The sequence below is a fragment of the Schistocerca gregaria genome, chromosome 2 (assembly GCF_023897955.1).
Source record: "Schistocerca gregaria isolate iqSchGreg1 chromosome 2, iqSchGreg1.2, whole genome shotgun sequence".
NCBI lineage: Eukaryota > Metazoa > Arthropoda > Insecta > Orthoptera > Acrididae > Schistocerca > Schistocerca gregaria.
In genome coordinates this window covers 740,318,022-740,342,426 of record NC_064921.1, presented here as the reverse complement: position 1 = coordinate 740,342,426, position 24,405 = coordinate 740,318,022, and the positions used below count along the sequence as shown (strand labels likewise).

General features: G+C 45.3%; 2 protein-coding genes across 5 annotated transcripts in view; one reads left to right on the top strand and one right to left on the bottom strand.

Moving 5' to 3' along the window:
- The window catches only part of LOC126334907 (uncharacterized), a 79,444-nt gene extending 60,396 nt beyond the window's left edge, over window positions 1-19,048 (bottom strand). The window contains exon 1 of the mRNA XM_049997622.1: window positions 18,960-19,048. The gene's annotated coding sequence lies outside the window, so the exon portion shown is untranslated. The remainder of the gene's footprint in view (window positions 1-18,959) is intronic.
- A 136-nt stretch (window positions 19,049-19,184) lies between these two features.
- Window positions 19,185-24,405, top strand: part of LOC126334906 (targeting protein for Xklp2-like) — a 109,174-nt gene continuing 103,953 nt past the window's right edge. For 2 of the 4 annotated variants that reach the window (XM_049997619.1, XM_049997617.1), the window contains exons 1-2: window positions 19,317-19,404; window positions 20,064-20,157. In XM_049997619.1, the coding sequence (XP_049853576.1) occupies window positions 19,374-19,404; window positions 20,064-20,157 (125 nt within the window). In that variant the 5' untranslated portion in view covers window positions 19,317-19,373. Of the gene's footprint in view, window positions 19,275-19,316; window positions 19,405-20,063; window positions 20,158-24,405 lie in introns of those variants that run through there. The other 2 variants (XM_049997620.1, XM_049997618.1) reach the window with 2 other exon arrangements.

Genomic DNA, 24,405 nt, shown 5'->3' with positions numbered 1-24,405 from the left:
TACGTCTATTTTGTCACTGTCTGCTAGATAAAACAAAATTGGGCATTCTAATATGGCATCAATTTTGTAACACACCAAATAAACAAGACTGTTTTGGCACAAATGGCCATTTTTATAACACGACAGAATATAATTCACGAAGTACCAATATCAAATGCCTATTACGCCTACTACAAGCAAAAAGTTTTACGTTAGGAAATAGTTTCACATTTCATTATACGCACCAGCTTCTCATGTATGAGATCGGAAAGTAGTACTGGTATTACAAAATTTTTATAAAAATTTGGAATTGTCTTTTTGTTCCGTAATTTGTTTGATGTACCCATTTCTTCTCCTTCCTCGTTCTAACAAACAACCTTGTCATCAGCAATTCTGTAGCTATTGGTGCTACTGTCAAAACTTGATCACCGATCAACTTCACTAACCCTGCCAGAATCACAGGTTTATTTATCCTGCGATTATTTTCCAGTGAGGCGGTATGGGTTCGAACAACGTTTTCCGCATTACTTCCAGAATAGAACTTATCGGCTGCAAGCCGGAGACTGTACTACTGGTTCTTAGTAGTGTAGTGATCTGGCCAATAATTTTCTGTCAAAATTTCATTTTCTTGGATACACTGAGAAGATAATACGTAATCTTTCTCGCCTGTTATTACTGTCAGTTGTTTATTTTCATTCTGGTAGTCTGAATCTATGGATTTCACTAGTAATTATAACAATGCTGATCATTTGCAAACCCAATCAACCATATAATCAGACAGCGATTGGCATTCATCCGCTCGGCTTTGCTCCCTCAGCTCGTATAGCCCCGTCCTCTTTTGTCTGCGAAAGTTTATTTCTAGATGCGACGAGGATTCTTCCGAGAGAGACATCACGTACACAATGCATTCATTCAAAAGTCAACTTATGATTCATTCAGAAATGAAATTAAAATGTGTTCAAAAACCAACGGGGAAGCGTTTTGAAATAATATGAATAATTGATAGACAAACGTGCGCTGGATGCTAGGCGCTTTGTGAAACAAGTTTTTTTCCTCAAGAATATGAATTTGGCGCCCCCTTTTCCCGTCAGCATCTAGCTGCTTGCTGCGACTGCTTGCACAGCCAACAGCCACATTCCTGTAGCCAGAAGCGGGAGAATCTGTTAGTCAAACATGAATCAATTGCGCATGCGCACGAGCCCGCTCGTAACTCTGAAACGAATCCAATGTAAACAGTTGTGACTTCACGCTCATTGGAGGCAATTTGTTGTTATGAAGCACTGCATAGTCTTCCTAAAGCCTTTGACACATTTGAATTGGCGGACGCTTGCATGAGCACTGTGTGTCGTTGTTGTATATGGTGCATTTCCTATGCAATTTAAGTTATTTTCGTTTTTTTCTCTCGTTTATGTTTTATTGTTGAAGTATTATTCTGCAGTATCAGGATGCAGTAATATCCTTTGTTATAGATTCAGTTCTTACCAGTCAAAATTACAAAAATTTAACTGTAAACTAAAACAATGAAAAATTCCCGGAATTTTAAAAATATCCCGGGTTTTTCCCGGATATCCCGGCTCGTATACACCCTGCTTAGTGCAATGGGTCCTAGAAAGCTTCCACTTGCTTACTTTTGAGGGAGCCATTGATGATTATGTGGGTTCCTGGTCATTCGGTCTGATGGGAAACAAGGGGCTACTGATGCTGCCACTAAGGCCGCAGTTTATCACGGCTATCTAGTTCCTTCATTCCTTCCGATAAGCTCCGTGTTGCCATCAATCAGCAGGTGGTGTCACTTTGGCATCACCATTGGTCTTCCCTTCATGGGAACAATCTCTGGGGAGTTAAACCACTCCAGCAGCTTGACCGACATCCTATCGGCCCTCTCACGATGAGATCATTTTAGTGAGGTTGCGTCTTGGGCATTGTCTTTTTAGCCATCCTTTTTGTTAAGGGTGAAATTTGTGGGTAGGTCTTATGGGACCAAATTGCTGAGGTCACAGGTCCCTAAACTTACGCATTACTTAATCTAACTTTAACTTATGCTAAAAAAAAAAAAAAAAATAAAAAAAAAAAAAAAAAAAAATAAAACAACCACACACACACACACACACGAGGGAGGACTCAAAGATCCCACCAGTGCTCATTATCATAACCTTTGATGGGTTGCCATTTCCAGACCGAATACAGTTTAAAAAAAAGAAAACGCTTATGTATCAGTAGTATGTTTGCTGTCTGAGTTTGCGGCCGTTTCAACAAATGATGCACGAGCTGTCGCCTGCATTTCATTTTTTATCCGCTGTAGCAATATGGCAAAGGACTCTTAATCTTCAGTTGAGAAGCTCCACTGCCTCTACAGCGTTTTTTGTGGACCTTTCTTCAAGAGGGAGTCCTTGTTCTTAACTCTCTTTCCTCCCATTGATTGGGCTTCACATGAAGTAATTTTTAACGACTTTTTCATATTGGCGTTCTGGGTTCTGGCTTGGGCACATATGACCCCTAGTTGTTTTTGCGCTTTAAAACAAAATAAACTCATTTTTCTAACCCTCTCCAGTTCCTTTCCCTTCGCTCCTCTTCAGCCCAAAGTAATAGCCACTGGCTCCAAAAGCTTGCGCAAGTAAAACCTTTTATTATTATTTTAAAATAAGTATGTTCTCCTGCTGCCACTTGGTAAGTAGATTTTTTTATCCATCCAACTACATTGTATTATCAAAAATTTATTATTTTTGTTGTTATAATACACAAAGTACATAACATGTATAAAAACATTCTTGAGATTTTTCCATTACCTAACATAAATTTTCTGAATTTACATTGCAGTTTTAGTTTATATGACTGATGTAAGTGCATTTATATTTAGCACAAACATTAGACTGCACTACAAATCAATGTCATCACAACAAAAGTCAGAGAGAGAGAGAGAGAGAGAGAGAGAGAGAGAGAGAGAGAGAGAGAGAGAGAGAGAGAGAGAGAGAGCGCAATATCACATTAGTCAAAAAGATATATACAGAAAGAAAAGGAATCATATGAGGAATCTTACAATGCAGCCCTACAGTACAGTTTAATGGTGGCATCCATTTGGATGAAATATTTGGGAGGTAAAATAGGTTCCCATTCAGATCTCCACGTGGGGACTACACAGGAGGACACTGTCATTAGGAGAAACAAAACTAGCATTCTAAGTTTTGGAACATGGAATGGTTGGATGGATTAAAAGAGGAGGAAAGGGACCAAACTACGAGGTCATCGGTCCTTTGTTCTGAATAACACAATGCCACAAGTGTGAGAATAGAACAAACGAGACCGGCAACTCAAAATGGAATGAAAGGAAAAGTCAGAAGAACGAGGAAGGACAACAAAGATGTAAATGGACAAAATGGGAAAAGAAAACCACAGAAACGCAAGAGATGGGATGAAGATATTAAAACAACAAAGCAGATTACCATGGCTGGCTGACCATGAGAATAAAAAAGAAGCCAGCCACTCTGCAACACATTAAAACCTCCACCCTTGAAGCACTAGGTTGGAGGACACAAAGGCCATGTGCTAAAACTTAGACCAAATGATAAAACCCACCCTCATGAATAAAGCTTAAGACTAAATAAGCCGATGAGGCGGTGTCGTATAATATTAGTGGCAATGAGCCCGGTAACCCAAGACTTCGTCGCCGGGCAGTTGAAGTGGGACAGTGCACCAGAATATGAGCCACTGTCAACCGGGCACCGCACCGACACCCAGGCCAGTCTTCACGGCACAGGAGATAACCGTGGGTCGCCCCAAGCGTGGCCAATGTGAAGCCTGCAGAGGACAACTGATTCCTTGTGAGGGCACCAAATGGAAGACTTCCACACATTCGCAGTCCCCTTAATGACATGCAGTTTGTTGTGTCTACTGTTATGCCATTCTGTCTCCCTACAGCGTTAAGTCAGAATGCAGGTCAGGTTCAGAGAGGCCCGTCTCCCGAAGGGATGCCGACATATTCTGGGGTCCACACAAACACCACTGAATGACTTGACCGGTTCAAGGCATAGATGGACTCCTGGACGAACGCTACCAAAGGTTGGTTGGTTTGTGGGGTTTAAAGGGATCAGACTGCTACGGTCATCGGTCCCTTTTTCCAAATACTAAAAACACCCACAGAGAATAAAAACGATCAACAGACGACACGGAACAAGAGAAACGTAGACAAAGACCAGACAAGACGAACTAAAATCACACAGAGTGTGACGGTGGTTGGCCGACCGTACAAACAAAAAGGGAAAAGCCAACCACAGAGAAACACATGGGGAAAAAAAAAAAGACAAACCGTAGGCCATAGGCCAGAATCAACACAAAAACTCACACACTTACATTAAGCGATAAAATCCCCCTGCCCGAATAAAACGCAGAACTATGTCCGCTATGGAAGAGTCGTCAGATAAAAGAGCAGAAATCGTATCAGGCAGCGCAAAAGTCTGCCTGAGCACAGTTAAAAGAGTGCACTCCAACAGAATATGGACCACCGTCAAGGATGCCCCACAACGACAAAGAGGGAAATCCTCACGACACAGTAAATAATTGTGCGTGAGTCGCGTGTGGCCAATGCAGAGCCGACAAAGGACGACTGATTCCCTGCGGTTGGCTCGCATGGATGACCGCCACATAGTAGTAGTCTCCTTGATACAGCGGAGTTTGTTTGGCATGGGCAGGTTGCGCCAATCAGTGTCCCATAAATCGAAAACTTTACGGCGTAATAGTGCCCGCAAATCAGTCGCCGGGAGGCCAATCTCCAGAGAGGGTGCACTAGTGGCCTCTTTCGCCAGGCAGTCAACAGTTTCATTTCCGGGTAGCCCAACATGGCCTGGGGTCCAAACAAAGACCACAGATCTGCCGCAACGAGCAACAGTATGCAGGGACTCCTGGATAGCCATCACCAGACGAGAACGAGGGAAACACTGGTTGAGAGCTCGTAAACCGCTCAGGGAATCGCTACAGATAACGAAGGACTCACCTGAGCAGGAGCGGATATACTCTAGGGCACCAAAGATGGTGACCAGCTCAGCAGTGTAAACACTGCAGCCAGCCAGCAACGAACGTTGTTCAGAATGGTCCCCTAGAGTTAGTGCATAACCGACACGACCAGCAACCATCGAACCGTCGGTATAGACAACGCCAGAGCCCTGATACGTGGCCAGGATGGAATAAAAGCGGCGTCGGAAGGCCACCGGAGGGACTGAGTCCTTCGGGCCCTGTGCCAAGTCGAGCCGAAGGCAAGGGCGAGGCACACACCATGGGGGTGTACGCAGAGGGGCCCGGAAAGGAGGTGGTACAGGGAAACACCCAAGCCCGTAGAGAAGCTGTTTGACGCGTACGGCGATCTGACAACCCGACCGGGGCCGACGTTCTGGCAGACGGACGACTGACTGCGGGAACAGGACACGATAATTTGGATGCCCGGGCAAGCTAAAAACATGGGCAGCATAAGCAGCCAGTAATTGTTGGCATCATAACCGCAGTGGAGGGACACCTGCCTCCACAAGTATGCTGTCCACAGGGCTGGTCCAGAAGGCACCAGTGGCAAGTCGTATCCCGCTGTGGAGGATTGGGTCCAGCAGCCACAACGCAGATGGGGATGCTGGGCCATAAGCCAGACTCCCATAGTCCAGACGGGACTGGATTAACGCCTGGTAAAGCCGTAAGAGAGTAGATCGGTCGGCGTCCCACCTGGTGTGACTCAGGCATCGCAGAGCATTTAGATGCCGCCAACACGCCTGTTTAAGCTGCCGTATATGAGGCAGCCAAGTCAACCGGGCATCAAAAACCACCCCCAAAAACCTATGTAACTCCACTAACTCCACTACTGTAAGAAGCTCGCCGTCAAGATAAAGCCGCGGCACTGGGTGAACAGTGCGTCGCCGGCAGAAATGCATAACGCAGGTCTTGGCTGCCGAAAACTGAAAACAATGCGCTACAGCCCAAGACTACGCCTTGTGGATTGCGCCCTGTAGCTGACGTTCAGCACCTGCAATGCCAATAGAGCTGTAGTAAAGGCAGAAGTCGTCAGCATACAGGGAAGCGGAGACAGAATTTCCCACGGCTGCGAGCGAGCCCGTTAATGGCTATTAAAAACAGACAGACACCTAGAACAGAACCCTGTGGCACACCGTTCTTCTGGACTTGGGAGGAACTATATGAGGCCGTGACGTACGATATGACAGAAAATTGCTGGTATAGATCGGCAGAGGGGCCGGAAGGCCCCATCCATGAAGCGTAGAAAGGATGTGATGCCGCCATGTCGTATCATACGCCTTCCGCATGTCGAAAAAGACAGCAACCAGATGCTGACGGCGGGCAAAGGCAGTACGGATGGCCGACTCCAGGCTCACCAGATTGTCGGCGGCGGAACGGCCTTTACGGAACCCACCCTGAGACGGAGCCAGAAGGCCTCGAGACTCCAGTACCCATTCAAGCGCCGGCTCACCAAACGTTCAAGCAACTTGCAAAGAACGTTGGTGAGGCTAATGGGACGGTAGTGTCCACCTCCAAAGGGTCCTTCCCCGGTTTCAGAATGGGGACAACAAGACTTTCTCGCCATTGCGACGAAAACTCACCCTCGACCCAAATGCGGTTGTAAAGGTCGAGGAGGCGGCTGGCAGTCCACTAAAAGGTGTTTCAGCATCTGAGAGTGGATGCTACCTGGGCCAGGAGCGGTATCAGGACAAGCGGCGAGGGCATTGCGGAATTCCCACTCACTGAATGGAACATTGTACAATTCAGGATGGTGGGTGCGAAAAGAAAGACTCCGACGTTCTATACGCTCTTCAACGGAGCGGAAGCCCATGGGGTAGTTGGCAGAAGCGGAACTCAGAGCAAAGTGCTCTGCCAAGCGGTTTGCAATGACGTCGGAGTCAGTACAAACTGCTCCATTCAGTGAGAGCGCAGGGACACTGACAGGGGTCCGATAGCCATAGAGGCGGCGAATCTTGGCCCAGACCTGCGATGGAGTGACATGGAGGCCAATGGTGAACACATACCGCTCCCAGCACTCCTGCTTGCGTTGGCGGATAATGCGGCGGGCTTGCTCACGCAGCCGTTTGAAGGCGATAAGGTGTTCGATTGAGGGATGTCGCTTGTAACGCTGGAGCGCCCGCCGGCGAGCTTTAATCACTTCAGCGATCTCAGGCGACCACCAAGGCACAGTCCGCCGCGGAGGGGACCCAGAAGAATGGGGAATGGCAGATTCGGCGGCAGTAACGATGCCGGTGGTGACCGATTGAACCACTGCGTCAACGTCATCGTTAGAGAGAGGTTCAATAGTGGCAGTGGAGGAGAACAAGTCCCAGTCAGCCTTATTCAGAGCCCATCTTCTAGGGCGCCCAGAAGACTGACGCTGTGATAGTGACAGAAAGATCAGAAAGTGGTCACTACCACAAAGGTCGTCATGCACTCTCCATTGGACAGACAGTAAGAGGCTAGGGCTACAGATCTAAAGGTCAATGGCGGAGTATGTGCCATGCGCCACACTGAAGTGTGTGAAGGCACCATCATTTAATATCGAGAGATCGAGCTGCGCCAATAAATGCTCAACGATGGCACCTCGACCTGTTGCCACCGACCCATCCCACAGAAGGTTATGGGCGTTAAAGTCGCCCAGTAACAAGAAAGGTGGCGGCAATTGGGCTATCAGAGCAGCCAGGACATGCCGCGCGACATCACCATCCGGTGGAAGGTAAAGACTGTAGACGGTAACAGCCTGTGGCGTCCACACCCGAACAGCGACAGCCTCTAAAGGTGTTAGGAGAGGTACAGACTCGCTGTGAAGAGAGTTCAGGACATATATGCAGACACCACCAGACACCCTTTCATAAGCTGCCCGGTTCTTATAATAACCCCGGTAGCCATGGAGGGCGGGGGTTTGCATTGCCGGAAACCAAGTTTCCTGCAGAGCAATGCAGAGGAAAGGGTGAAGGCTGATAAGTTGGCGGAGCTCAGCTAGATGGTGGAAGAAACCGCTGCAGTTCCACTGGAGGATGGTGTTGTCCATGGCTGAGAAAGGCGTGACGGGACTGGGAAGGGAGATTACGCCGCTGGGTCACCTGCTGCCTCCGATTTAGCACTGGTGATAGCACTTTCCATGGCGTCTGATGGACCGGCGAGATTGAGGTCCTCAGCGGACGCCAGAATCTCCACCACATTCTCAGACGCAGAGCTGGAAGGTTGCAGTGGGATGGCTGCCACCACGAGTTCCTTGGGCTGAGAGCTCTTCTTGGGTTTCTCACGCCGTTCCTTGGGTCGCACCGGCTGGGAGGGCTTCACCAATTCAGTCTCCGGGACGGAGGAGGATCGTGAAGCCCTACGACCAGCTGATTGCGGGCACTTACGCCACTGTTGGTTGTCAGCATTCTCGCTGGCGGAAACCTGGGAAGGGAGGGACCCAAGGGACCCCTTGCGAGCGTGAGAAGCCGAAGAAGTTGGACACTTCTCCGGCTTAGAAGTGGGGTCGGACGTCCCCGATGGGTGGGATGGTGTTGCTCCTGAGGTAGGTGGCGCAGGAGCAACCCGGTGGGTAGAGCTCCCCACTGGTGAGGGGGCGGGAGAAGTTGTACTACTCGTCGATCCGGCCCCAATTGGAGACTGCTGGCGGCTGGCCACCAGCGAGAGACGATGTACCACGCTTCATTGCGGGTCATCCGCTCTGATGCCACCTACTCCGACCAAGGGCCCTCCCCACGGGCGCCACCCAGCCACGGCAAGAGCCACCTGGCAGGATGGCCGTTGCCGGGAGTCTCGATACCCCAGGAGGTTAGGCATCTACTCCTTGGCATACGTGGGGAGTTTACGGCGCAGGCATCAGCAGAGCGATCCCTGTGTTGTCAGGGGGCTACAACCAACAGGGTACATGGCGGCCCCACCACAACGGACTGGCTACCGTGCTGGATGTTAGGTAACATGTGGTCCATGGTCGCCGTCGGTGCAGAAAGAGGCACTGCACAGTGCAAGGTGTAATCTGCATGCAGAAACAGAGTCATGCCCAAGAGATGGAGAGTGGACAGGACTGCAATTCAACGGTGTATAAGCTGGCGAAAGGTCTGATCGCACGATGGACACAATGCACCAAGTAAGGCGCCCTTCCCCAATTGGCTCGCTCTTCGGAAAATTTTGAGAGATAAAGGTCAAACCCAACAGGGGACCATCATATAAGGCCGAAAAGTTTGAGACTCCTTTTAGTCGCCTCTTACGACAGGCAGGAATACCACGGGCCTACTCTAACCTCCGAACCCGCAGGGGGTTACTGCCAAAGGATGCCGAGGGTAGCATTGGTCGATAAGCTTGTAGGCTGCTCAAGGAGTCAGTACACAGAAGAAACGATTCACCGGGGCATGAACGGATATACTGAAGTGCACAAGGAGATGGCCATCAGCTCTGCAGTGAATACACTCAAGCCATCAGGCAAGGAATGCTGTCCAAAATGGCCTCTGTGGATGTATGTGAAGCCAATGTGACCATCAGCCATTGAGCCTTCGGTGTAAACCAATTCAGATCCCCAGAAAAAGTAAAGAATCGAGAGGCAGTAACAGCGGAGAGCGGCAGGAGTAACTGAGTCCTTAGAACCATGTGAAAGGTCCAGACAAATCTGTGGCCTATGTGTACACCACGGAGGTGTATACAGATGGATCTGAATGGGAGGTGGTAAAGGGAAGGACTCAAATTCAGACAGGGCTGCCGATGTGGGAGATGAACTACCGCGGGTGGAAAAAGGAGGCAGCAATTCAGATGTTCAGGAGAGCTACGCATGTGTACAACGTAACTGGCCAGCAGTTATGTAAGTCTGATCTGTAACGGAGGGACTCCGGCCTCCACCAGGACACTGGTCACCGGACTCGTCCTAGAAGCTCCCATCGCTAGGCAAATGCCACAGTAGTATACTGTGTCAAGTACACGCAACGCTGCGGGCACCGCTGAACCATAAACCACATTCCCGTAGTGAAGGTGGGATTGAACAAGGGCTTTGTAGAGCTGCAGCAGAGTAGAGCAATCTGCACCCCAGTCGGTATTGCTCAGGCAGCAGAGGGCACTGAAGTGCTGCCAGCACTTCCGTTTAAACTGGCGAAGTTGAGGAAGCCAAGACAATTGGGTATCGAAAACCAGTCCTAAAAATCGATAAGTCTCCACTACAGTGAGTGGATCATCATGAAGGTAAAGTTCTGGTTCCAGATGAACGGTACATCGCCAACAGAAGTGCACGACACACGACTTAGCAGCCGAAAACTCTAAGCCATGGGCGAGAGCCCATGACTGCGCCTTGTGGATGGCTCCCTGTAGGTGCCACTCAGCAACACCAGTGTTGGTGGACCAGTACGAAATGCAGAAGTCCTCTGCACATAGAAGGTGAGACGGACAGCCCTACAGTGATACACTCAATACAGAGCCCTGTGGGACCGCATTCTCCTGGATATGGGGGTGGAGGGGGGGGGGGGGATGGTGGGAGGCAACTTGGATAGGTGAAGTATACAGCAACAGGAATTTCTGGACTAAAATATCAGGAGCGGGCCTGGGTAACCCCATCCGTATTATGTGGCAAGGATATGATGTCACCAGGTGGTGTCATACACTTTGCGTAGATCAAAAAATACGGCACCAAGGTATTGGCATCTGGAAAAGGCTGTTGGGATGACAGACTCTATGGACACAAGATGATTAGTGGTAGAATGCCCCTGGTGGAAGCTGCCCTGACATGCAGCCAGTAGGCCACATGACTCCAGGACTCAACCCAACCGTCGATACACCTTACGTTCCAGTAGCTTACAAACAACATTGGTGAGGCTGATGGGATGATAGTTATCCACTTCAAGCACGTTTTTGTCAGGCTTTAGCACTGGAACGATGGTGGTCTCCTGCCATTGCGATGGAAAGACGCCATCACACCAGATCTGGTAGATGATGACTTGGAGATAGCGCTTGTAGTCAGACGAGAGATGTTTGATCATCAGACTGTAGATCTGATCCAGCCCAGGAGCTGTCGGGGCAATGAGCAAGGGTGCTGAGGAGCTCCCACTCCGTAAATGGGGAGTTATAGGGTTCACTGTGGTGTGTAGTGAACAACTCAAATTTCCTTTCCATCCGCCGTGTGTGGGTGCGAAAGGTTGGAGGGTAGTTCACCAACTCAGAGACCCGAGCATAGTTCTCAGCAAAGTGCTTGGCAATCGCATTTGCATCGGTACATAGCACGCCATTTACGGTGGCACCAGGGACACCTGTTGGGGTCTGGTACCCAAAAAGATGCCTGACCTTTGTCCAGATTTGGGAAAGTGACATATGGCACCCAATGGTCGACACATACCTCTCCCAACACTCCTGTTTCCATCGTTTTATAAGCTGTCGTACATGGGCACGGAGCTGCTTACAGGCTATCAGATGCTCTAGGGAAGGGTATCTTACGTCACTGTAGAGCTTGCTGACGCTCTGTAACTGCCTCAGCGACTTCTTGCGACCACCGAAGAACTATCTTTTGCCAGTGCCATCCTAAAGAGCGAGGGAACACGTTTTCTGCCGCAGAAATGATTGTGGTAGTCAACTGCTCAACCATCACATTGGTGCTACCATGTGGAGCAGAGACAACGGTGACATCAGAGCTGAAAGTTTCCCGTCCGTTTTGTTTTAAGTCCATGTGGGCAGGCGTCCGTGAGCCTGACACTGGGACAGTGACAGGAAGATGGGGTGTCCGTGAGCCTGACACTGGGACAGTGACAGGAAGATGGGGAAGTGGTCACTACCACACAGGCAGTCATGTGCTCTCCAGTGGATATAAGGGAGAAGTCGCTGCAAATTGATAAATCAATGGCAGAGTAACTACCTCAAGCCACACTGAAATGTGTGGCGGCCCTAGTATTTAAGAGGCAGAGGTCGAACTGAGAGAGTAAAGTTTCGACATCCCTTCCCTGGCCAGAAAGCACGTTGCCACCCCACAAGGCAGTATGGGTGTTAAAATCTCCCAAAAGTAGGAAAGGTTTAGGGAGATGATCAATCAATGCAGATAATACATCCAGGGGTACTGCACCATCTGGAGGAAGATATACATTGCTGACAGTTATTTCCTGCGCCATCCTGATTCTGACAGCTACAGCTTCAAGAGAGGTTTGAAGGGGCACAGATTCACTACAGACTGAGTTTAGGACATAAAAGCAAACTCCACCTGACACTATTATAGTTGCTACGGTTTCTGTAACATCCCTTACAGCCGCAGAGGGCAGGGGTCTGCATTGCCAGGAACCAGGTTTCTTGGAGGGCAATGCAGAAAACAGGTGTAAAGCTCAACAGTTGCCATAGCACATCCAGGCAGTGGAAAAAACTGCCGTATTTCCACTGGAGGATGACAACATCATTAGACTGTGAAGGCATGGGACATTCAATGAGGCAGTTTATGCCCCAGGGTCACCTGCTGCCACCGACTTTTTGCCTGAGCAGTCTATATCCATTGTGATGCCAGAATCTCCATCCCATGTTCCTTGTTCTTAGTGGTATTCTTTTTCGGTTTCTCGTGCTATTCCTTGAGTTTCTCTGGCTGGGAAGACTTCACTGAATCAGTCTCCGGGACTCAGGATGAGAGATGTCATCTTTTCTACTAGCAGAAACCTGGGAAAGGAGTGACCCAAGAGACCCCTTCCTAGCGAGAGGAGCTGAAGAAGACTTTTGCTTCTCCAGCACAGAAGTGGGGACTGAAATCTCCGATTTTGTGTGTGTGTGTGTGTGTGTGTGTGTGTGTGTGTGTGTGTGTGTGTGTGCCCACCATCAAGGGGGCAAGTGTAGTCTCCCAGTTCTAAGAGGTGACAGCAATTTGAGGAACTGATGTGGGCGGGAACTGTTCTCGTAGCAGCAACGTATGACATGGTCATAGCCACAGAATGTAGGAGCTTAAATTTCCTCTTAGCCTCAGTGTAGGTCAGTCGGTTCAGAATGTTTTATTACATTATTTTCCTCTCTTTTTATAAAATCCTGCAGTTGATGAGCAAGGTGAATGATGTTCTCCGCTGTTGACACAGATGGGAGGTGGGGCGCATGGAATATTGGGATGCGATGGATGTCCACAATATCAACAGGTGAGGCTGGAAGTACAGCGGGAAGCCAACTGCCCAACTTCCAGCACTTAAAGCACCGCATCAAGGGAGGGATATATGTCTTGACATCACAGCGGTAGACAGTCACCTTGACCTTCTCAGGGAATGCGTCACACTCGAAGGTCAAGATGAAGGCTTTGGTGGCAACCTGGTTATCTCCCGGACTCCGATGGATGCACCGGACAAAATGAACACCTCACAGTTCTAAATTGGCATGCAGCTCGTCGTCAGACTGTAAAAGTAGGTCCCTGTGGAATATAATACCCTGGACCATATTTAAGCTCGTATGAGGCTTGATGGTAACAGTAACATCCCCCGACTTGCCACAAGCAAGTAATGCCTGTGATTGGGCAGAGGATGCTGCTTTTATCAAAACTGACCCAGAGCGCATTTTGGAAAAACCCTCCACCTCCCCAAACTTGTACTCCAAATGCTCCACAAAAAACTCAGGCTTCATGGATATGAAAGATTCCATCTCAACTATCGTACATATGAGGTACCGGGGCAAATAAGGTTCACTACCATCCTTCGCCTGGAGTTCCTCCCACTGTATGGCCAGGGAGGGGAACGACTTGGGGTCATATTTCTTAGCGTTGAAGTTAGACTTTACTTGCTTAGAGACTGCTGGCGGCAGACCACCAGCAAGAGATGACATATTATGCTTCACCGTGCATCATTGCCCTGATGCCACCCAGCCGCAGCCAAGGCCACCAGGCAGGATGGCCATTGCCGGGAGTCCCGATGCCCCAGAGTGACATGCATCTACTCCTTGGCATACATGGGGAGTTAACGGCGCAGGCATCAGCGAGCGATCTCTGTGTAGTCAGGGGCTACAACCAACAGGGTACATGGAGGGCCCACCAAAACGGACTGGCTAATGTGCTGGATACGAGATTCAAAGAAGTCCATGGTCATTGTTGGCACAGAAAGTGACATTGCATAGTGCATTGTGGAAAACACGCCCAAGAAGGTGTCCTCACGAAAGAGATGGAGAACGGGCAGGACTGCAATATTACGATGAGAAAGTGGGCTCAAGATCTCAATGCACGATGGACACAGTGCACCACGTAAGGCGCCCTTCCCCAATTGGCTCGCTCTTCAGGAAAATCTTGAAAAATGGAGGTCAAACCCTACAGGAGACCATCACATAAAGGCCAAAACATGTGAGACTCCTTTTAGTCACCTCTTACGGCAGGCAGGAATACCTAGGGCGTATTCTTACCCCCGGACCCACAGGGGAGCACGGAATGTTAAGATTACTTGATCAGGTAAGTAAATCATGAGCACTGAAAAAGGAAAATGGATATGTTGACATCAGATATAGTGAAAAGAGGTGGGAGGAAGAAAATGACTTCTTGGCAAGTGAGTACAGAGATACAAATACAAAATCAATCAAGGGTAGTGTAAGAGTATGTCTAATGGTAAAAAGAAACTAAGAATACAGGTAAGTTACTGTGAGTAATGTACTAAACATATAATAATAGCCAATACAGATATGAAGCCACCCACCAAAGCAGTACAAGTTTATATGCCAACTAGCTCCATGGATGGAAAATGAAAAATGTGATAAAAGAAATTATTCCAACAGTTAAGGAAGGGGAAAATCTAATTGTGATAGGTGAATAATTCAGTTATAGGGAAAAAGAGAGGAGAAACAGTAGGGGAAAACAGACTGGGTGAAATATGTGAAAGAGGAAGCTACCTGGTAGAATTTTGTACAGAGCGTAATTTTATCATCACTAACACTTTGTTGAAGAATCATGACAGAAGATTGTGTATGTGGAATAGACCTTGTGGCACCAGAAGGTTTTCAATCGATTGTATCACAATAAGGCAGATACTTCAAAACCATGTTTTAAACTGTAACACATTCCCACTGGCAAGTGGGGACTGACCATAATTTATTGGCTATTATTTGCAAATTCAAACTGAAAGAATTGCCAAAATGTAGAAGTCATGGATATGGGCCCTGAATAAACTTGAAAAACCATGTATACTACCTTGGATAATAAAGAAGACACTGAATTTAACTGACAAAAGGAAAAATATAAAAATTAAGAACATAAAAAAGCAGGTGAAAGAAAATACAGCTGCCTAAAAAAATGAGTACAGAAATTAAGTGGGAATGGCTAGAGGACTATTGCAAGATTTTGGAAGAGCATAACAACAGGATAAATGCTGGCTACAGAAAATTATGGAGACCTTTGGAGGAAAGAGAAGCAACTGTATGAAGAGTTCAGATGGCGCGATAAAGAGGAAGTGCAAGGAATGGAACTTTCTGCAGCAGTAAGTATAACATTTGTAAGATACTCTACCTGGTGAGCACATGGGAAATGGTACTTGGGGAGCACATGGGAAATGGACCACTCTGGACAGTGGGCAAGCTGGGCAGTGCAGAAGGAGAGGTCCAAATGGGAATAGGTGTGTATAGAGTCTGGAAGGATTGTGGGTGCTTCCGTGTTAAAGCAGATAAGGTTAAACTGATTGAGAAGGTCAGCCAAGAGGGCACCTCTGTGACATGCTCTGGGAAAGCCCCAATGGGGAACGTGCACATCAAATTAACTGAGCTGCAGAAAGGGGTGAGGGAGTTGCCCTAAAAATTCAATCACTGAAGATATTGGACTGAGATCTGGTCTACACCCATCAAAGACCATAAAGGATATTGACACTAAATTTCATTGGATTAGGAGAGGGTAGAGTGGGGACACGATTTAATATTGGTCCCTTTGATGTGGAATGACCCAATAGAAATATATCAGACAATGCTGAGGTATTAGTAAATAAGAAAAAGTAGAAACAATATTTTTTCTATTTGGGCAGCAAAATAAGTAACAATGGCCAATGTATGGAGGATTTAAAATTCTCTCTCTCTCTCTCTCTCTCTCTCTCTCTCTCTCTCTCTCTCTGTGTGTGTGTGTGTGTGTGTGTGTGTGTGTGTGTGTGTGTGTGTGTGTGAAAATTTGTTTACAGAAAATATAAATTTAAGTGGTTGGATGTCTTTTCTCAAGGTATTTGCATGGAGTGCAGCCTTGTACAGAAGTGAAATGTTGTTAAGTAGTTCAATCAAGGAAACAATAGTAGTTTCTGAAATGATGAGCTAGAGAAAAATGCTGAGGACAACGTGGATAAGCCTACATAGAGCATTGAGGTGCAGGATCAAAATTGGTTGGGGACAGATGAGAGATGTAGGAATGTGGAGGAAAAGGAAACTTACAACACAACTTGATTAAAAAGGAAGGATTGGTGGATAGGACCCAATCTTGAGACATCAACTAATTGTCATGTTGGTAATGGGAGGGAGGGAGGGAGGGAGGGAGGGAGGGAGGGAGGGAGGGAGGGAGGGAGGGAGGGAGGGAGGGAGGGAGGGAGGGAGGGAGGGAGGGAGGGAGGGAGGGAGGGAGAGCAGGGGGAGTGTGGTAGTCTTCTAGAGGGATACCAAGGCTTGGACATTAAGCGGAGATGAAAATGATGATAGAACAGTATGGAAAGCTGCATCAAATCAGATTGGAAACAAGATGTTCCACCTATCCTTTAAAATAATTTTATTTTTGCAACCAAATATTGAAACTGACCGTTTGGTAGAAGCGTCTGCCCGCATTAGACGTACATATTAGGAACCATCTCCCCCCTAATCATTTCCTAATTAAGTTTAATATTGCACAGATAGGCTACTCTATATACTCTATATAACACGATGAGGAAAATTTTGGCACAAGATGAAAAAAATCATAGTTTTAAGAAACTTTTAGTGGAAGGCTGAAAATGTAAAGCAAAATCAGTTCTGACTAAATTTAAAAAAGTTTTACATTAAAGTAATTATAGTATAATGTATTTATTTAAATTACAAGCATTACAATTTGTGCTCACACCTAAAATTTCAAGGATTTTAAATCCAGTTTCCGTGTTACGCTACGAAGTTCTACTACAAAACTGTGACGCTGTTTATTAAGCCAAAATATTTTACTGTAGACTACGGTGGGAATAAAGCGTCTCATTAAAAAAAAGTCGACAAGTCTTGGTGAAAACTCAAAAGGGAGAGTTGGGGGAACACTCAACTATAAATTATTTGTAGAAATAAATTTTCAATACTAGACAGACGTACACATTGTTTTCCGATACACACTGATGGGCTGCATATTTTCGTTACTGCTAATCGTAAGGCACAATTAAGCAAAATTTGTTTGAGGTTGAAGTCTGTCTACTTCGTTTTCTATAAACATCAGTATATATTCTAAGGGACATAATATGTAACATTAGTCCATCAGAGTTACTCTCCCAAAATTGGGGTAGACAGTCACTAAATACAAGCATGCTAACCTTCTCTGAAGTAACGCCTAGATATGTACAAGGGCTCATAAAACAACTGAGATCATCTGATAGATTAGATATATATGGCATATCATGCAACCTGCTTATAAAAGTGTGTGATTGTTAAAACTGTCTAGGGTCGTCCCAGTATACAAAAAGGGAGATACAGACTCTCCATCTAGTTACAGGCCTATTTCAATAGTACCCGCATTCTCCAAGGTAATAGAATGCATCATGTACCAACAATTATCATCTCACTTTGAGAATCTAGGAATAATTAATGCTACACAATACGGGTTTAGGAAGAATCTGTCAACCATTGATGCAATCAACACAGTAGTCAGTTACATCCTCAAAGTTTTTGAGAGCAAAGGCTTTGCTCAGGTCTCATTCTGTAATCTAAGCAAGGCCTTCAACTGTGTTGAGCACACGCCACTACTAGAGAAACTAGAATTCTACGGCATCAAAGGAAACAGTCTCAGACTATTAAAAGCTTATCTCAACAACCGTAAACAGCTAGTTTGTGTTGGTAAGAAAATGTCAAATATACAAAATGTTAAAGTAGGTGTGCCTCAGGGATCTATACTGGGGCCCTTCCTGTTTCTGATAATGATCAATGACCTCCCCTCGTTTATTGGATCCACCACTGTATTGTATGCAGATGATACGACTTTTCTTCATAGCAGTAACAATCTTAATGATCTTAAAACCTGTGCTGAAAATACACTCACTCATGCAGCATATTGGTTCGGAGCAAATGGTTTCCTGCTAAATGAAAATAAAACTCAGCAGATAATCTTCACTCTAAGAGACAAGCCACTATCTGGTGACCCTAGTTCTGTTAAATTCCTGGGAGTTTATTTAGACGAAAAGTTATTCTGGGGCCAACATGTAAACTAAATTAGTAGTAAGCTATCTAGAGTAATTTATTTATTAAGACAACTCAGAATTGTGTACCTGAAACATACATCAGATCATCTTATTTTGCATTTTTCCAAAGTATAATATCCTATGGCATTATCTTGTGGGGTAACTGTAGTCATATACATGACATCCTATTATTGCAGAAGAAAGCCATTAGGATAATTACAAATTATTCACATAAGGCTCACTGCAAACCCTTATTTACTAAACAAAAATTTATGACTATATATAATGTCTTAATCTTTACGAAGAAGAACCTACAAGATGTGATACGTAGAGAAAATGTACATTGTTACAACACAAGAAGCATCAAACACATATACACGCCTTACCACAGACTATCAAAACAAATAAATAGCTATGAAAACACACACACACACACACACACACACACACACACACACACACTCCTATCCGTATAACTCAGAGAAATTAACAATACTACCGTAACATAAAAAAACAACGCACACAGTTTCTGAATCGTCACACACTTCATGGAATGGTTTTGACAGTAGAATGCTAACGGAACAATGCATGAAATAATATGAAATCGAATGCAGAGGCATTTTTACATGTCTCAATTGCATATAATGTGTATTAAAATAATGTATTATTCCGAATATAACTTAGTCGATGCAGTATATTAGTTATACTTACGCCCACTGCAACAACAAACGGCTAGATTGCTAATCAATGAACAATCAATTATTCTTATAAATTGTCACTGCTCTATCCCTAATCGGTGTACATTCAAATGTAGAACCGCCACCAAGCCCAAAGACATATGTTCATTTTCTTTGTTTATCAGATATCTTTGCTGTAGTCTGGAGTTGCAATTGTGGTCTCTATAAAAACCCGAAAAAGATTCTCAAAGGATTTATTTGTGAATCTTGCTGACAGAATAAAAATTTATGGGTTGTACGTAATGATACACCCATTTCTTATTAAGTTAAAGTTCGCCAACTTCGCGAGGTGAGTGTATTGGTACCCCTTATCACACCAAAGACGAATTCATTTCGTAGTTGCACGATATTTGAAATTGTTATTCAGTTACCCAACAGAGCAATTATCATGAGTGACAGTGGCACGGATTGTGGTGAAGGTTTATTTGTTTTGGTTGATTTGTTTTTCCATATAACGTAGATTTACAATGACTGTTTGAAATGTATTGGTAAAATGAAAATGGGAGTACATATTTCTGTTGTCAGACATTATAAGACTTTACCGCTGCGCATCATGTTTTCAATGTTAGAAATTGATCTGCAATTCCCATTTCAAAAAAACACCTGACTCTGTTCGTCGTTATTCCTATAGAATATTTCTCGAATGGAGGTTTTGTTCTGTAGTTTTAAAATAGATTAATTTTAATGTTACCGTTAACAAAATTGCCAAGAAGCTGCTACACGTAACGTGATATAATCTAAGAATGCTTGCTTTTATAAATCATTCGATACTTAGCCCATGCAGCCATATCTCTCCTGTATTCTATGCAATATTAAAGTACTATAACTATTGATCAGTTGTCGATGGTGGTTTAGGAGCTTGACAGTTGTTTGTGCGTTCTGAGGAAACCTCCAACAGCATCACCAGCGGGGAAGTGTTAAGTTCCATGCAGTAGTGGTGGAAGTTGCGTTTTCTGCGACATTTTGATTTTATGTTAACTGCATGATGTACTAGAGCCATGGACTGCTTGACAGTCAGTTTCGGTCCCTACATATAATTCGTGAAATACGCTAATACATAATTGCGATACTATTTCAGGTGAAGAGGTGCTTTTGGATAACTCCAGTTCACCAAAAGCACTCTGTGATGAACTGAGTGCCATCGTCATTGATGATGGACAGCCCCATAATGGGTAAGAGCCTGCTCCCTTATACAAAGTGCAAGCATATACTATCTCTCTCTCTCTCTTTTTAATGTCTTCATATTGTGTGTAATGCAAACAGAATTGTAAAAGGTAAGCAAAGGTACTGCATAACTAGAGTTTGGTTTCTTAGTGCACTCTTGCAGGTGGAACTGTGACACCTTTCTGAAACAACTGAAAGCATCACTGAGAGAACAGGACAGGTTTCCCAGAAACACTGTATGAGATAAGAAATAAATCTTAGAATGCCCATCATATATTTTCTAGTTAAATTCTGGTTTCATTACGCCATATGTAACTAGCTAACTAAAGAAAGCAATGGTGCGATTTTTTATGAAAATAGGCTTCATCTTTTACAGATGGAGGTCAAATCCCTGTGGCTCTGGTGTGAATTAAGTTTTTGGTATTATCAGTTAATTTTTGTGATCAGTACCAGCAAAACTGTTAGATGCTCTCGTAGTGTAAGGTATTTTTAAATTTTTCGGTGGAAAAAGGAGTGTTGTAACATGATAAATTTTCAATTTCTCTCCCTTAAATAACACTCTCAAAATGTTAAAACCATTTGTTGATTATATTTTATTTATTATTATTATTATTTTATTTTAATTTTTATTTTTTGAAAGGACCCTAAGTAGTGAAAAATGGTAACTAGTGTACTTTTAAACCTTTGAAGTTACTCAACGTAAGCCACAGATATAACCATTGAATTTAAACCTGAACACCCCTCGTCAATTTAATACTTTATTACTAGATCTGTGTCATTTACCAGCCCTGACTGGACAGACTGCGTCAAGATTAATTACATATATATGTTTAAAAAAATATTCACAAAATTAAGACATTTATACTTAATAGGAAAAATATTTGTTTGTCCATTCACTTTGGTCACTATTAAAGAATTCACCAATGAAGTACAATGGGCGTTCTTTCAGGTCCTGTGCTACTCTCCTTCTGAATGTTCCTAGCGGCAGGGATTGCACTTCCTGAGGCAGTGAGTTGAACATCTTTAGGGCAACCAATGGAAAGCTGTCTTGCATTCCTGTCAGCTGACACCTGGGTATTTCGATTGTTACTTGTTACGGGTATTGTGATTGTGTTTATCTTGGCTCATGCTGAAGACTCCTTGGTTTTCTTTAACGCTGATGGGACATAAAAACACATACTGGCTGAGGACTGTCATAATTCTTAACTGGTTGAATATATGCCTGCAGTGCTCATGTCTTTCAGTTGATATGATTATTCTGAGAGCTTTTTTCTGTAGAATTAGCACATCCTTACAACATGCAGAATGTCCCCATTACAGTAGGCAATAATTGATGTGGCTATGGAATAGGGCATAATATAATGTTATGAGATATTGGTCACTCAATACCTCCTCAGAAGTTATATTACACAAGACAGCTTGGAGCACACGTACACTGTGTGTTCGTTCATTGTTAGTTTCCTGTCTATCATGAAGCTCAACAGTTTGACAGCCTCCATATTATCATGGCATCTGATGTTGTTAAGGGTGCATATCAGATGTTGTGTTTTTTCTTCATTCATTTTATTGTGATGAACCGTTCTTTAATGTTTTGGAAGAGTTCATCTGTTTCTTGGAGTGATTCTGCAGCAGTTCTTCCTTTGGCAAAAAGGGTGGTGTCACAGAAAACTGTAACATATTGTTGTTATAACCCAGATCATTGACATAAATAAGGAACTGGAGAGGCCCTATGATATACCCTTGGGGTACTCCATGTCCCAGCTTTTGTTCATGTTGCTCCATGAATTGATACCACTTGTCTCAGGTTTTCCAGACAAGCTGGGGGTGCCGATCGGTCTACCCTTCTACGGCTGTGCCAGGTGTTAATTCAGTCCCGTCTAGATTATGGGAGCCTGGCTTACGGTTCGGCATCATCTTCTGCATTGTAGTTGCTTGACCCCATCCTTCAGTGGGGTCACACACTCCACTGGAGCTTTCCGGACAAGCCCTGTCATCATCATACTTGTGGAGGCAGGTGTCCCCCCATTGCGGTTCCGGCGCCAATGATTACTGGCCTCTTATGCTACACATGTTTGTAGCTTGCCCGGGCATCCCAATTATCGTCTCCTGTTCCCTCAGTCGGGCGTCCATCTTCCGGAACGGCAGCCCTGGTCAAGGTGTACAATTGCGGTTTGCGTCAGAGCTCTTGACTTTGGGCTTGAGGTTTTTCCCTCTCCTACCTCTTTTCCAGGCCCCTCAGCATATACCCCTGTGGTGTGTGCCCTGCCCATGCCTTCGGCTCGATTTGGCACAGGGCCTGAAGGACTCAGTCCCTCCTGAGGCCCTCCGCTGCCACTTTTTTTCAATCCTTGCCACGTTTGAAGGCTCTGACATAGTCTATACTGACGGTTCGATGGTTGCTGGTCGTGTCTGTTATGCTCTAACTCTAGGAATCATGAACATCACTCATTGCCGGCTTGCTGTAGTGTTTTCACTGCCGAGCTGGTCGCCATCTCTTGTGTCCTTGAGTATATCCGTTCCTGCTCAGGTGAGTTTTTCGTTATCGGTAGTGACTCCCTGATCAGTTTACGAGCTATTGACCAGTGTTTCCCTCACTCTCATTTGGTGATGGCTATCAAAGAGTCCCTCCATACTCTCTCCAACTGAGGCCGCTCTGTGGTCTTTGTTTGGACCCTGGGTCATATCGGCATCCTGGGAAATGAATGTGTTGACATGCTGGCCAAACAGGCTATCGGTGCCCCAGCCTTGAAGATTGGCCTTTCGGAAAGTGACCTCAGGTCAGTTTTGCGGCAGAAGGTACTTCGCACCTGGGGTGAAGAATGGCGCACCCTTCCTTCACCCAACAAACTTTGGGCCATCAAGGAGGCTACCGGTGCGTGGCGCTCCTTCTTGCGGGTCTCGCACTTTTAACTCTGCTCAGGCAGATGTTTGCGCTTCCTGGTAAGTTTCCTGCACTTTTCTCAGGTGACGTTGAGATGGCAGGTTTGGTTTTGAGTTTTATTTGTGCAGGGGGTTTTTATTGCTTGATCTAAGTGTTTGTCCTTTTTTTTTTGTGTTGAGTTTGGCCTTTCCGCTACGATTTTAGACTGGGGTTTTTAGTGCGTTTCTAGGTGGTTGGCTTTTCCTTTTTTGTTTCTATGGTCAGCCAACCACTGTCGCATTCAGTGTGGTTTTAATTCTTTTTTTCTGGTCTCTGTCTGTGTTGTCTCTTGTCAGTTCCATTGTTTGTACTTATTCTTTGTGGGTGTTTCAAGTTCGTGGAAAACGGGACCGACGGTCGTAGTAGTCTGGTCCCTTCAATCCCACAAACCAACCAATCCTTAATCTCCTTGGTCAGCTGCCCCTCCCCCCTGCCCCCCCCCCCCCCCCCATTTACTAGTTTGGGGGATCTCTGCATCCTTGTCAGAGAGGCTCCCTGTTGATTGAACTCTTCCACCAAGCGGTTCTTGTTTGCCTCAACACCGGGAACCTGACATTTTTGTCTACCTCCATGTTAACCTACTCTCATCTGAATCTTTCGGTCAGTATTGTTTGGCTAGCTCTTGCTGATACACATTTAAGTGACCATTTTCCTTGTGTCCTTTGATTACAGCCATAACTGCCATCTATGCGTTAAAGACGCTGGAAGTTTTCTCAAGCTGATTTGACACTTTTATCTTCTCTAGCAACATTTGATGACCGTCAATTCCCTGGCATCAATCAAGTCACTCAAGTTGCGGAAGTTATTTTTACCCTAGACTGTGCTACCTTCTTCGCCTTTATAATCGACTTTAGTCTGACAGTACCTTTTCCAGATGATGGTAGGAAGCTATTGGCATTCCGGTTCCGATACCTGGAAAGAACGAACATTTCCCCTCCAGCTAGTGCATATCATCTCTCTCAGGTAGTGTTTGTAAGGTTTTGGAGCATATGCTAAATTAGCATTTAGGCTGGTGGCTGGAGTCCCATAACAACTTAACAAGTGCCCAATGTGGTTTCTGAAAGTTTCGTTCTGCAGTTAACCATCCTGTTGCTCTTTCCACTGATATCATGAACAAGTTTCTCAGGAAATGTCAAACGGTAGCTATATTTTATGATCAGGAGAAGGCATACGATAATCTGTTGGAGACAGGCATCCTCCGCACATTGTTTTCTTAGGGCTTTTGAGGTCGGCTACTCCTTGTCATCCACGAATTTGACAGAATGCGTATTTAAAGTGCGGGTGAACCCTACTCTATAGCATACTTTCTCCCAAGAATACGGGGTGCCCCAGGGCT